This window comes from Hylobates moloch, unplaced genomic scaffold (genome assembly GCF_009828535.3).
Source record: "Hylobates moloch isolate HMO894 unplaced genomic scaffold, HMol_V3 SCAFFOLD_16, whole genome shotgun sequence".
Taxonomy (NCBI): domain Eukaryota; kingdom Metazoa; phylum Chordata; class Mammalia; order Primates; family Hylobatidae; genus Hylobates; species Hylobates moloch.
The window spans coordinates 11,707,645-11,722,804 of record NW_026652291.1 but is presented as its reverse complement, the minus strand read 5'-3'; the positions used below and the strand labels follow the sequence as shown (position 1 = coordinate 11,722,804).

The 15,160-nt window shown below is 50.5% G+C and overlaps 1 protein-coding gene across 4 annotated transcripts in view; it reads right to left on the bottom strand.

Annotated features, from left to right (window-relative positions):
* PRIMA1 (proline rich membrane anchor 1) overlaps positions 1 to 15,160 on the bottom strand; it is a 70,606-nt gene that overhangs the window by 50,318 nt on the left and 5,128 nt on the right. For all 4 annotated transcript variants that reach the window (XR_004252734.2, XM_058429837.1, XM_032180304.2 and 1 more), the window contains exon 3: positions 10,499 to 10,634. Coding sequence is in view for 3 of the 4 variants with exons in the window: in XM_058429837.1 (XP_058285820.1) it covers positions 10,499 to 10,634 (136 nt within the window). In the remaining variant the exon portion in view is untranslated. The remainder of the gene's footprint in view (positions 1 to 10,498; positions 10,635 to 15,160) is intronic.

Below are 15,160 nucleotides of genomic sequence, written 5' to 3'. Positions count from 1 at the left end.
AGGGGTCCGAGGGCAGGGCTGTGTTGAATTCACCTTTGTAGTCCCAGAACCTGCCATGGCACAACCTTGGTAAATGTTCAGTAAATCACTAAGTAAAGATTTGTTGAATAAATTAAAATATGTATAAACTTGCAAGCTTTGATTATTTGCTGGACACAAATAAATAAACAGAAGACTAAAACAATTCCTTTTACTGCATTGGGAGAGGAAAATTCAGTACTTAAAAAAAATATGATCACTTTTTTTTTGTTTGTTTGTTTGAGACGGAGTCTCACTCTGTCACCCAGGCTGGAGTGCAGTGGTGCGATCTTGGCTCACTGCGACCTCCACCTTCGGGGTTCAAGCAATTCTCCTGCCTCAGACTCCCGAGTAGCTGAGATTACATGTGTGCACCACCACAACCGGCTAAAGATCACTTTTTTAAAAGGCCAGCGATTCTAGAGGCTCTTACAGATCTCAAACTCATCTGGAGATAGGAGTCATGTTCATACCTGCATTGTGCTTTGTACAGAGGGGAATGCAAGGCAGAGTCAGCCCATTTTATGGATGAGGGAGCTGAGGCCAGTTTGGATAAGAATTTTGCTCAAGCAAAGGTTATATAGTGATGAGAGATCTCATTTACTGTGAGTGGACAATGTTCCAGGGCTGGGCCAGGACCTCACATGTGTGATTTGCACAACCCCCTTTGGCGGACGGGAAAACTGAAGCTCATAGAAGCTGAGTGACCAGCACACATCTGGAAAGAGCAAGAGCCTGGCCTGGCCTCCAGGCCCTCCTGCTTGCAGACCAGGCAAGCAGATCACGGGGCAGCAAAAGACGAGCATTCAACACCCCGAGGCCGGAATCAATGGCAACAGTGAGCTGGGCATGAACACAGCCCTTGAAGCAGGAGACATTCAAAGTGACATGGCCCGTGTTTGATGCCCACAGTCCCTCGTCACAGGCTCACACTGCATCCAGCCAAGGGCTAGGGCAGCGGCATTCATGAGGTTTCATAAGGAGCCTGTCGCCTGCAGGGAAGGCGGGTCACGGGGACTGGCTTCACCTGCTGTGCCTGTCGCTCAGCTTTGCGACCCACAAGGCCTGGACCTCCTCTTTTGTTAGTCGGAAACTCATCACAACTTGGAGGAAACTCTGATTTGCACCAGCAGCAGGGACTTCATTTTATGATGCTGAAGCCTAGTTAAACCTGGGATTCATGCGAATGTCCCAGAGCCTGGGTCCTTCTGATGGCAGCAGCTAAAACACTCTGATGGTGGGGGTGGGGAAATTGAGCCACTGCCTTCCTGGCACCACCTGAGTCTGCTTCATCATCCCATTCATGAGATCACAGATGTCAGGAGGAGGACCAAGGAGAGGGAGTGCCGGGTGACATCTGGTGGCTTCTTCCACGCAGTCATTCCTCAAAACCTAGCAGCATTCTTGCTTCTGCTCTTCCCCTACAACCACAGCCATCACTGAGTGAGTCCCTGCTGCAGAATGATCTTAACGCAGACAGGGCATGCCACCGCCTCCTGCTTCCATCCTGGGTCCAGCCTACCACCACCATCTCTCCCTGCACCGTCACTCGCCTGGCCCATGGCAACAGCCTCCTCACTGGGCTCCCAGCCTCCACTCTTCCCCTTCCTTCCACTCTCCAGTCAGTCTTTGTAAAGTGCACATGAGGGCACGCCACACCCCCTACTCAAAACCCGCTGGCTTCTGGCTGCACTTCAGATAAAATCCAAACTCCTTCTCTAGCCTCCATGGCCCTGTGCGGTCTGGGCACTGCCTCCCTGTGGGCTCACCTCCTGCAGTCTTCCCTCGTAGCAGGCAGCAGCCACGCTGGCCCTTCACACACCCCAAGTGCTTCTCCACACAAGGACCTTGCACATGCTGTTCCCTCTGATGAGAAAGCTCTTCCCCCAGATCTTCCTCCACCAGCTACTTCCTTTTGATCAGCTCTCAGCTTAAATGCCATGTCAGGTCCACATAACCTAGGCAGCCACCCAGTTACCCCTACCAAATCGCGTGATTTTCTCTATCTTTGTAGCACTTTATCTTCCATTTTTCCTGCGATGGTTTTGGTTTGCTTATTTCCTATACCACCATCCCATGCCCCCTCCCATGCACACACACAGCAATCAATCTACAAGCTCTGTGACTGCAGGGCCCTTCTGTTCTGTCCACCACTAGATTCCTAGTACCTAGTACCTAGTGCCTGGCATATAGTAGATATTCAAAAATATCTGTGGGATAAGTGAATTAGTAGCTACTAATTAGTAGCTATCACTGAGGACCCAGCAGACACTGGACAATTGTGTACGACTAACAAAGGATCAAGCATTGGTCAAGTCATTAATTACATATTTAAAAGGTGGAATAACTGCTACAAAGGAAAATGAAAAATTCAAAGTGAGTGCATGTATGCGTGTGTGTGTGCATGTATGTGTGTGCATGTGCGTGTGTGTGCATGTACGTGTGTGTGCATGTGTGCATGTATGTGTGTGTGCATGCATGTGTGTGTGCATGTGGATGCAGGGCGGTATGGTTTCCAAATGTAAGCAACTCCTCTGACACTGCTCCATCAGGGGTGGTGTCTAATTCCCCACTATTTGAATATGAGCCAGCCCTGGTCGCTTGATTCTAAAAAACAGAATGCAGTGGCAGTGATGCTGGGTGACTTCCTCAACTGCATCATCAAAAGGGATACAGCTCCCATCAGCCTCTCAACCTTCAAATTCAGCCACCATGTTGTAAGGAAGCCCAGTTCACAAGGCGGCATCACATGGAGTGTTAGAGTGAACGGCTCCATCTGAGGACCCAACCGACAGCCAACATTGACCACCAGACACGGGAGAGGAAGCCTTCATGGTGGCCCCAGCCCTGGCTGACAGACTACCGGTGCATGAAAGACCCCCAGCAGGGACCTCCAGGTGGAGCCAGTCAACTCCTGCAGCAGCAAGAGAAAGAAAATAGGTTGGTGTTGTAGCTTTCGGAGTAGTTCGTTCTGCAGCCATAAATGACCAGAACAGGCACTGGTGTGACATTTGTGGAAGTCAGGGAAGGTCTTCCTGAAGAAAGAAAGGGAATCTGAGCTGAGATCAGCATGAGTTAGGTTCTACTTCGAAGGGGAGGCTGGTGGACAGAAGGACTAGATATGCAAAGGCTCCAAGACAGGAAGGAGTGAGGCCCAGGGAAGGAAAGGAAAGGGGGAGTCCCTGAAGCTGCCTCTCAGAAGTGGAGGGAAGAGTTAGGCAGGGGCCACAGCAGGAAGTAATCAGATAGCCTTGAATAACCTCCCTTCCTCTCCAGCTGGGCAGCCTAGAATAAGTAACTCACCCTCTCTGAACCTCTAAGCTCCTCATAAAAATTGGCAATAATACCACCTATTACAAAGAAGGGTTTGAAGATTAAATGAGATGAGGAGAGCAGAGCTTCTCTCCAACAGTACCGGGAACTAAGTATTGGTTTCTTTCTAGTGTTCTGGGTGAGTAAAGAGGAAGCATCTTAGAACTTCCACAGTCCCATTTGTCTCTTTCTCTGTTGAAACTTGGCCTTTGGCACATAGGAGAAGAACCAGGTGACCCTATTCCTAGCTCCACCACTGTTGTGTGACCTTTGAGGAGTCACTTAACCTCCTTCCGATTTTTCCAAGAACAAAATAAATGCCCCAATAAAATCTCTATCAGTGCTTTGAACTCCTTCAAGACAGGCACTATGGAAATGCAGGCTCACGCCTCTGTTCTGCCACAGCTATTTTTGGCCCCATCAGCCTTGGAAGCAGGTCTCACAGAGGGCGTGTATGTGCTTTGCTTGGGGGCTGGTACACATCTCCTTCCATGGCATCTCCACCATCTGAGTCACAGGGGGGACGGGCGGGCCACGGCTGACATTTACAAAGCAAGCCCAGGTTCTGGGCTCTGGCGGCTGCTGAAGGCTTTTTGTTCAGGCCACAAGCAGGCCTCTGGCTCTGCCAGGGTTCATGCCCGCCCATGCCTTCCAGAAATACCTTCACCAGGGGCACTCTGTTGACACTGAGAATCACATGCCTGGCAAGGGCTGCCCCGGAGGAGACACAGGTGGGACTCTCTGAAAACCTTTTCTTTCCTGTTGAAGATCCAGGGGAGTCTACACCTCCTTCGAGAACCCATCTCACCCTTAGAGTGTCTAATCTGATGCTCCTATCTCAGCAGAGAGATGCTGGAACCCTGCAGAAGCAACTCCCAATCTGAAGGTTAGTGACCTATTCTCATTCCTACTGCTTGCATTAGAATTATTTATGAGCTGCCATTTATTGCGTATTAACTGGGTTCCAGGCTCTGTGCTGTGTTAGTTTTAGGGCATCGAATCCTTCCAACCACCCATGTTCAGCAGGTGGGGTTGTTAACTCCATTCCACACATTTGGAAATTGGGGCTCCAAGCAGTTAAGGATTCCTTGCCCAAATCACTTAGCTAATGAACAAGGTCTAGAGGGCAGGAAGCCAGGCTCTGAGCCACCACGCTATATAACTCCACCTTTTGAGCACAAAGTTTCTGCCCAGGACGGCCTGGATAATTTCTAATCTTCATGACAATTCCTCTGCAGGTAGGAATCCTATGAGAAAACTGAGGCTCTGAGAGGATGTGACATGGCCAGAGTCTCACCTAGCAGTGAAAGGGCTGGGGCTGGCCCCAGAGCCCCTTGCTGAGATTGTCATTCTGTAGGGCACAGGTTCTCAAAGTGTGCTCCTACGACCGACAGCATCAGCATCACCTGAGAATGGAACTGAAATGGAGGTCCTCGGGCCCCACCCCAGACCTACCGAGTCAGGGATTCTGGGGATAAGCTTCAGTGATCTGTGACTAAACAAGCTCTGCAGGTGCTTCTGATACAAGCTCAAGTTGGAGAACCCCTGGTTGAGTGCCCAGACTCAAAGTGAGGGTTGTGGGCGGAGCCTGAAAAATCTAAGGGCAGAAGGTGGAGATGCTGCTCGAGAACCTTCTGCTTCACTAGATCCCTTTCCATGCTGTTTCTCCATGACAGGCAGGGCGCAGGTAGGGCTGCTGGGAGCAGGGCACAGAGCTGGGCCCGCCACAGAGGAATAGGAGGCCATGCTGCCCCCTCCAGCAATGAAGTGGGGGAGGCAAGTCAGGACTCTCAAAAGATTCATGGTGGCTGGGCATGGTGGCTCACGCCCGTAATCCCAGCACTTTGGGAGGCTGAGGAGGGCAGATCACCTGAGGTCAGGAGTTTGAGACCAGCCTGACCAACATGGTGAAATCCTGTTTCTAATAAAAATACAAAACTTAGCCAGGTGTGGCGGCTCATGCCTGTAATCCCAGCTACTCCGGAGGCTGAGGCAGGAGAATCACTTGAACCCAGGAGGCAGAGATTGCAGTGAGCTGAAATCATGCCACCGCACTTCAGCCTGGGCAACAGAGAGAGACTCCGTCTCAAAAAAAAAAAAAAAAAGAAAAAAAAATCAGAGCAAATTAGAACAAAACAAACACCCCCAAAATAAACATAACAAAAAACAACTTGAAAAACCACTCTTGCCTTTGCCAGAAGAAGGGTGGCCCAGCAGTAGGGTGACCCGCTGTTCCAGTTTGTCCAGGACTGACGGGTTTCCTGGGGCACAGGACCTTTGGGGCTAAAACCTAGAGAGGCCTGGGCCAGCCAGGACAAGCGGGTCACCCCGAGGGGCAGGGCAGCAGCAGGTGCTGTCTGGATGAAGAGCAAGGCCTGCCTGGCCATGTGAGGGATGCCCTGCAAACATTCCTGGTCATTACTTCTAGGGGGCACTTCACAGGCCTGTGCGAATAGGTGTTTCTCTCTCCCCTCTTTCTCCCTTTATCCCAGACACACACACCAAAGCTCAACACACCTGTTTGTTAAATGTCACTTCAGCAGGGAGCCTCCTGCCTGATCCTTGGGCTGCTGATTCTGGGCGTCTGCTTTGGCCACTCCCTCTCCTTCGTGGCCTGTCCAGCCTCCCTCTGCTCCCACCTGTCCCATTCTACCTGGGAATTCTCTCATGTCTTTCCAAATCTGTCCTCCCTGCCCCTTTTGGAATTATGTATCCCCTTCCCAATAGCACCTCTTTATCCCCCAAGTCTGGCTTGCACTTACAGGCTGCTCTTCATCAGAACGCTTTCCACAGGATGATTACAGCAATGGATACCTGTCTAGTTTTCAAAAGTACTTCTCACTTTCAGGAACCCTCAAGTCAACCCCATGGGGTGGGTGTAGCCCATGACCTATTCTATAGAGGAAGAAACTGAGGCTTAGGTTGACTGGCTCTCTTAAAATCATGAAGAGGAAAGAGCAGGGCTAGCACGCCAACATAGGCTAAAGAAAGGCTCATGGAATCGGTCTCTTATGCCAAGTCCTTGTTCTTTCATGACCTGGGCCCTGCTGATGTGGAGAAGTCCCTGTGTGACTCTGTATCCGTCAGCGTGCCCAGCGCAGGGTTGGACCTAGAACAGGTGCCTGGCAAATGCTCCCCAGGTGAATGAGAGGCCCTTGTGAGTGGCAAGAATGCAAAGGACATCAGATGAGCAAATGGGACAAGGACTGGCACATGCCTTGAGCCAGTGAATCCAGAGAGATGGCAGGAAGGGACACTCCTGTGAACACCTTCTGCAAATGACAGTCCACTGGACCATGAACTCCATGAGGGCAGGAGCTGTCTGCTGCTCACTGCTGGCTCCTGGGCCCTGGCACCATGTCCCAGATTTGGAGCTCAGTGCACACCTGTTGAGTGACAGCTGAGGCTCCACAGCATTGAAGCCCTGTGCCCTCTGGGAGACACGAATTCCTTCAGGGTTATAGAGCAGGCACTTGTTTTGTTTTGTTTTGTTTTGTTTTGTTTTGTTTTGTTTTGCTGTTGTTGTTGTTTTTGAGGCAGAGTTACGCTCTTATTGCCCAGGCTGGAGTGCAATGGCGCAACCTTGGCTCACTGCAACCTCCGCCTCCATATTTTATGATTGGCAGAAGTTGTGGATGTGGCCGTAGCTCTGACATTTATTGGGCACTACTTGTGTGCAGGGTTCTGGGCTGAGCTCAAGGAGGACCAAGAGAATGAACAAATCACATTCTCCACCACTGGTCTAATCCACCTTACATGCCTGAGGCCCTCCAGGGCTATGGTAGACATTCCCTGCCCTCCCGGCCTGGTAGCCATTGTTCTTATTTTTGGGTTATAGCCCTTCTATTCGGATTTTCCTTTGGGAAACCACCTCTCCCTGAGCCTCTATCCACACATCCCAACTCCAGGGGTGGTCACATGGCCCGGGCCTGATCAACTAGCATATTCTATCCCATAAGCCACCATGATTGGTCCACAGGTGGGCACATGACCCAAGCTAGTCCAGCGAAAGTCAGCCTCAGGACTTCCCTCGGACTATTGGGAAACAGAAGGTCTCTTCCTAGGGAGACTACTGACTGTAAGGATGATGGAATGCTGGAGCCTAGAGCTACAGGAACTGAGCCAGCCTGAGAGAAAAGGCAACCCAGGAGAAATCAGGAGAGAGCGACAGAGACAGAGACAGAAATCCAATACCGTCATCATTTGAGACCATGGATTCAGCAGATCTGCTGCCTGGATATCCTGATACATAAGCCCACAAGCTAACATCTTTCTCCCTAGTTTTTGTATTGCTTAAACCGCTTCAAGATGTGTTTTTGCTACTTGAAGCTGAAAAAGTCCTGCCATACAGAGCTCTCCTCTCTTACTCTCCTCTCCCAAGAAGCACCTTCAGTCCCAAAACTCAACATGAGTTCTCTCCTCTGTACCCAACCAAGCACTCTCCTCTAGCCTCCTCCCATCTCCGTAGCCCCCAGCCTGGTTTCAGGCCCTCTTGGATGGTCTGGGGTCTGAATGATCTCAAGAGACTCCCCACCTGACTCCAGTCTGCCAGCTCAACCCCAATCCACTCCAGTCCAACCCACATTGTCAAAACAGTTGATCTTTCTGAAACAGAAAATACAGGTTCATGTGACTTCCCCACTTAACACCTTTGTAGGCTCATCATTGCCCAGAGCAGCTTCCTAAAGCACTGGGTCCATGTCCCTGCAGTTATGAGAGCCGATTTTAGGTAGTACATGGACCCAGCACTCAAACACATTGAAACCTGTAATAAGAAACTTAAGCTCCTTTTGATTCACTTACAAACTTTCCAATTACTTTACAGAGAAGGTCTCAGCACTGTGCCGCCATGGCTTTGACATCTCTCTACCACTTACTTCTCTCCCTTTTTAACAAATAGAGAGAAAGTCTCAAGCTCAGAATCTTCCAGAGAAAGCTGGAATTTTAAAAGCTTGGTTTGCTTCCACTGCATTTATTATTATGGTCACCTTCCATTTATGCGAGTGGTACTAGTTTCTCATTTAGAGTAGTTTTGTAAAGGTAAGGAAATTAATTTGTATACACACAAAAGTGAGTTTATTTAAAGAAAAAAATTAGGCAAATAAGAGGTGGTACTTGGATATGCGTGAATGTAGATCATTGTTCGGCAAACAATGACCCATAGGATTAAATGCGATCTGCTCAGCCAGGCACATGAGGCCCTTCTAGGTCCTCCTCCTTGGCCACCCTTTCAAGCTGCTGAAGGGCTTGTGACTCTCAAGAGGAGTCTCACAGAGCCATACCTCCAAGCCTTTGTCCATGCTCTTCCTTCTGCCTGGATGCCCTTTTCCCCCAAACTGCTTAGCAACCTGGAACAATCCCATTCATTCTTTTTTTTTTTTTTTGAGATGGAGTCTCACTCTGTGGCCCAGGCTGGAGTGCAGTGGCGCGATCTTGGCTCACTGCAACCTCCGCCTCCCAGGTTCAAGCAATTCTCCTGCCTCAGCCTCCGGAGTAGCTGGGATTACAGGCGTGTGCCACCACGCCCGGCTAATTTTTGTATTTTTAGTAGAGACGGGGTTTCACCATGTTGGCCAGGCTGGTCTCGAACTCCTGATCTCATGATCCACCCGCCTCAGCCTCCCAAAGTGCTGGGATTACAGGCATGAGCCACTGTGCCCGGCCAATTCCATTTATTCTTAAAGACCCCTGTTACTATTTACTGGGGCTACTGTTTTGCTTAACTATTCAGGTATTTCCAGTGCACCTAGCGAACCATTTCTGTGTTCTCTCAGGCCACTCTTTGTGGGGTGCTGACAGGATGGCCCTCCCTGGGAGGGCTGAGATTCCAGAAGGCCAGGACGGTCCTTCTCCTCTGTCTGACACGGATGCTCAATTATCACAAGATGACCTGAAGGGACCCTAGCTGGGGGATGTGGATGATCAAATACAAACCACTGGGAGACTACGTGCCATGGGGCCCAAAATGTGGGAGAGTGAGGAATTCTAAAGGAAGGGAAAGGAGTGATCTCTCCAAGGGTAGGTGCAGGCCCGGGGATTCTTTCAGGAGAGAGGAGGCCAGTGAGCATCCCGGGATAGAAGGATCCAGCAGAGGCCTGGAGCAGAGGGCCTGGCAGGCCTAGGTTCTCAACTGTAACTTGCATTTGAATCACAAGTCCCACCCCAAAAACTCTGGCTCAGTGGGTTTGAAGTGGGCCCATGAAGATGCATTTTAAAACAAATGCTTTGGGTTATGCTGAAGCAGGTCATCTGAGGGCCAGGCTTTGAGAAGCAATGGGCCACAGAGTGTCAGGGAAGGATGGAGATATATAGAGGCCTCACAGTCAAAACGCAGAAATTCACACAAATTGCAAAGATCCTCCAGAACATTGCATCACTGACTGGGGACCAAGAGGCTGGAAACACAGCCTACCAGAGAACAAGCTTTGTGCCAAGGTTATTGAAAATACATCCCAAATAATTCCAAGGAGATGTGTTGAATGAGGTACATACGGACAGGATCACGGGCATCCTATAGGCGGGAACTTGAATGAACCATGTGAAATACAGAACCTCCTTTGGAGAGACCTTATCAAGTAGCAATTGTAAACAGGGAACTTTACCATGTAGAGGTCAGGGCTGAGGCCATTTCTGGCTAAAGAAACGCTCCTTTGTTTGAACGACGGCGCAATCAAATTGTTCAGAGATGAAATCGTCCAAGGCAAACAAGTCACAGAGAGGTTTTAGCAGAATTTGGTACACATAGCTGAATGGCATCTTGTAACTTTGCTCCCGGAGCACTGACTTTCTACCCTAACTGCCTCCTTAAATGTAAATTAGAGAAATAGAACTGTGTGTTGGGGGAGGGGGCTATTTAAGACCAGTCCCCAGCAGCAGCCCCCTTTAAAGATCTGGCCTTCGGAACAATCCAGGCCAAGTCACTCATCAAATGGAGATTGACTTTTATCTGATTAACTGGTGGAGAAACATCCTTCTCCATCTTGCAGGAGCACGCTGTGGGAAAGGCGTTTTGCAGACTGCAGGGGAAAGTTGGGCCTTGGCTTCCCTCCTGCTTGGCCAGTGGAAAATTACCAAGGAGGCAGGGCTGCCCTCGGCCACGCTCAGTGGATCTTCGTGGGCCCAGGAAAACACAAAGAGAAACCCGAAAATGGAGTGAGCCATTACTTACCTGGGGCGGAGAGGAGTCGGGGAGGCGGCGGGGGTGGGGGCGGCGGGGGCAGCGGGGGAGGGGGCCGGCACTGGCAGACGTGTCGGCAGCTGTCAGTCACTTTGGAGCAGGACTTCTGGGGCTCACCATGCGTCACCTGTACACATGGGCACACGTAACCAAGAGAGGGAGAAGACCATAAGGCAACTAGAAGCTGAAACGAGCCCAGGCCACCCCGTCCCCTGCCAGGCTGGGACTGGGGATTCCTCTCCAAGACCAAGGCGGGAAGAATCAACAGAAGTCGGATTGGTTCAAAGGGGACAATGTTGTTGGCGGCTGGCCTGGGTGGTTGGAGACCAGGGTTTTCTTCCTAGCTTTGCCAGGGACCCTGGGCAAGTGACCTGGATATGAATGAGAAGTAGACAGGAAGTTGAAGGTTAACTGGTAGAATTTCCCCATTGTACAAATGAGCAAACTGAGGCCCAGGCAGAAGTAGCTGCCCAAGGGTCTCACACTTGGAGAGTGAGACCCTTTGCTTCCTTTATAATTTAAGCCCAACCGCTTCTCCTTCTTCCTTGCTACAGCCCAAGGCCAAGCCCTGGCCTTCTCTCCAGCCCTCACTCCTGATGGCCTTTTCATGTCTACTCTGGGGCAAGGCTCCCCTCTCTTGGGGAGAAACCTCACCCAGAGAGGCCTCTGCTCCTGTGTCCCACGTGACCAAAGGGAGCAGAGCAAACCGCTTGATGCTCTCCACTCGGCATCCAGGTGGTCTTGTGGGAAGGGCACCCCTCCAAACCACCTCCATCCCCCCAGCAAGACCCAGATGCCACCCCACCCCTCGTGGGATCATGTGGCCTACAAGGTCTGCAAGGGGCGATCCCTGACAACCTCTCCGGCCCCACCTCGTCCCACGCTCTCTCCCCATGCTCTCTCCCCGTCTCTCTGCCCTCATTCTCTCCTTTCAGTTCCAGGCCCCTGGCCTCTGCTATTGCTGCTCCAGTGGTGGTAATGTTCTCCCATCCCTACCCTGCTGCGCCCCTGACTCAGCTTGGCGATGACCTCACAGATGTGTCTCTGTCCTCTTTATCCAGCCAGATCCTTTTGTATGGGCTCTCCTGGCACCAGGTTCCCCTCTAGGGGCAGAAAGCTACATTTGGATGTTACCTGGTTCATACCTATCTTCACCATGGCACTGTGAGCTCGCTGAGGGCAGAGCAGGCCTTGTTCCTTCTCTCTATCATAAATCACCGCTTAAGGGAATGCCCACCATTTGATAAATCTCTGGTGAGTGAATGAATGAATATGAAAACCTGGGCCACAATCCACGCCTCTTGAACCTTGGCCTGGTGTTTTTCCAGCACCAATCTCAGCTTCCTCATCTGTCAACGAGAACGGTAGCCGGAGTGAGCTGGGCTCCACCAGCAGTTCCCAGCCCTGGCTGTACATTGGAATCTCCGTGGTGGTTTTAAAAAATACCCATGCCTGAGCCACACCGATTAAATCAGAATTTTGCAGGTGGAGCTGGGCCTGGGGATTTTGCTTAAGCTTCCCAGGTTAAACTTCTTATGCAGAGCCAGCATGGGAACTGGGTGGATGGATTAGACTGACTGCCAGTGTCCCTCACTATACAGAGTGCCATAAATCCAGGAGTCTGGTGTTTCATGCCTGTCCCAGGGAACAAGCTGGTTTAAAAGCACAAAGGGTTGCCAGTCACCCTCCACCTCCTCGACAGCCACGGTTGATTTCTCTGTTATCTCTGAGCCACTGGAAACCAGAACTCCACTTTCCCTACAACTAGCCATGTGTGGCCTGCCTTTGAATGCTGATCCAGCCCCTCTGTCATGTGGCAAGGAGAGCCCCCGGGGCTGGGAGGCTCCCATCGGACCTGGAAGATGTGAAGAAGTAATGTGGGTAATGTCCGCTGGGGTGGCAGCAGGAAGTGAGCTGATTTACAGCCCCGGCTTAATATCTACCAGGCTAAGAGGCTCCTGCTCATCACCTTTTAATGTTTTTAAAGGGCCATTGACTGCGTTTCAAACCCTGGAAGGCAATCTTCTCTCCCACTGGGAAGAGCATACCATCTGATGGTGGCCTCTGCTCAATTATTTTACAGAAATGATTAACTCCTTACATGTCAGTGGGAAATCCACCAGCTTCTAGACCGGTGCCATTGTTAGACGTCCCATCATTAAGCCTGTGCCCCTCTAGATTCTGACCTTCTGAGACCCTGGGGTTTGCTAGAAAGCTTCATTCTCCTAATAGCTGGCCTCTGAGACCACTTCTCCAATGCACTCTACCAAGTGTGTGAACTTCAAGCAATACCATTGCCAGTGTAATTATTTTCTCAATCTCCAAGGTGCAATTTATGAGAGAGAGTTCAAGAAGAGCACGTTTGTTTAACCTGGCCCGACACAATGACCTATTTTTGTGAGAGGATATGAAGGCACAGATGTATAAGGGTGTTTAATGTGATGAAGTTCTAGGCAGAAAAATCAGGGCCAAATTTCAAGGCTGCAGGAGGAAGAAGTGAAGGAGCATACTGCATTTAAAAAATTGATAGTTCTCGCCTGTAATCCCAGCACTTTGGGAGGCCAAGGCGGGCAGATCACCTGAGGTCAGGAGTTCGAGACCAGCCTGGCCAACATGGTGAAACCCTGTCTCCACAAAAAAAATACAAAAATTAGCCAGGGTGGTGCACGCCTGTAGTCCCATCTACTCAGGATGCTGAGGCAGAGAATGACTTGAACCTGGAGGTCAAGGCTGCAGAGAGCCAAGATCGTGCCACTGCACTCCAGCCTAGGCGACAGAGCGAAACTCCAGTCTCAAAAAATAATAAGGCTGGGCGCGGTGGCTCACGCCTGTAATCCCAGCACTTTGGGAGGCCGAGGCGGGCTGATCACGAGGTCAGGAGATCGAGACCATCCTGGCTAACACGGTGAAACCCCATCTCTACTAAAAATACAAAAAAAAATTAGCCGGGCGTGGTGGTGGGCGCCTGTAGTCCCAGCTACTGGGGAGGCTGAGGCAGGAGAATGGCGTGAACATGGGAGGCGGAGCTTGCAGTGAGCTGAGATCATGCCACTGCACTCCAGCCTGGGAGACAGAGCAAGACTCCATCTCAAAAATACATACATACATACATACATACATACATACATACATACATACATAAAATTGATAGCTCTGGCCAGGTGCAGAGGCTGACACTGGTAATCCCAACACTTTGGGAGACTGAGGCGGGCGGATTTGAGCCCAGGGGTTCAACATCAGCCTGGGCAATAGAGTGAGACCTCATCTCTACAAATTTTTTTTTTTTAAATTAGCTGGGCATGGTGGCACACGCCTATAGACCCAGCTTCTCCAGAGGCTGAGGTGGGAGGATTGCTTGAGCCCAGGAGGTTGAGGCTGCAGTGAGCTATTACAGTGCACCACACTTCAGCCTGGGCAACAGAGCGAGACCCTGTTTCAAAGCAAAACAAAACAAAACAAAATCAATGGTTCTCAGTCTCTTATATAAGGGCCTCTCTGAAATGTGAGCAGGCACAATTGCTTAGCCAACTGTTCTCACAAAAGGATCACGTCTGGTCCGTCCTTATGCCTGACGGCTGAGCCCACACTGCAGTGTCCTGATAGTTTGGTCCAGTCCAAGCCTGTGGCGTCTGAGCCTGCCTCGACTCTGGGTTACTCAGACCCCATATCCACCTGCTAGCCTCTCTCCATCCTTCAAACCCATCTCTTGAACAGCCTTCTTGCGTGTTCATGCAAGAACAGGACTGAGATTTCTCTCTCTCTTTTTGTTGAGACAGGGTTTCGCTATGTTGACCAGACTGGTCTCAAATTTCTGGGGTCAAGCAATCCTCCTTCTTGGGCAAAGCCATCCTAAACCCTCCTCCACCCCAAATTAGCCCTACCTGCTCAGTGCTGCTGCTTTATTCTGCAAACACTTCTGTCTGGGGTATTTCCATGCTATTTTGTAATGTGTGTCTCTCTACACTAAGTTGTGAGTGTCTTAGGGCGGGCAGGTAGATGAGTACTTTATTAATCCTGAACAATCATGATTTTCTGAGCCCTACTATGTGTCTGTCATAAGTTCATGCTCCCATTTCTCCCTAGGCATAACCGAGAGAGATAGGTGAGATTATCCACTCTTAACAGGTGGCCTGCAGGCTCAGCGAAGGTAAGCGATGTACCAAAGTTGCCCACGGCCCAGCATTCAGTTGGCGCTCAGTGAAAAGATGCAATGCCCACCAGTGGAGAAACACAGGATCTGTCCCATTCCCCAGTGCTGGTTCCACTTGGGGGTTCTGTTGATCGGCAGTGTTGTGTTTAGACCAATAGAGAGGAAGCCTCGGGTGTCTGGAGCTTGTCTCAACACCTGGCTTTTGGTTTCTATCTTGGGGAATTTCAAAAGGAGAAGGAACTTTCCCCTGAAGTAACATGCTCTTAGCTGGACTTCGTTAAGAAAGAGCAGAGGCCCAGAAAGGTCAGTGACTTGCCTAAAGCCCACAGAACGCAGGCTGGTATCAGTACTTCCTGGGACCACTTCTTATTCCAGCTTCACTATCATCTGCCTTCCAGGCCCTGTTCTGCAGTGTTCTCCTGCAGCCAGAATCCTGTAAATGCTGTAGTCTTGAGAGTGGGCTGAGGCACAGGTGTGTCCTGGAGTCTCCTGGATTTGGTACC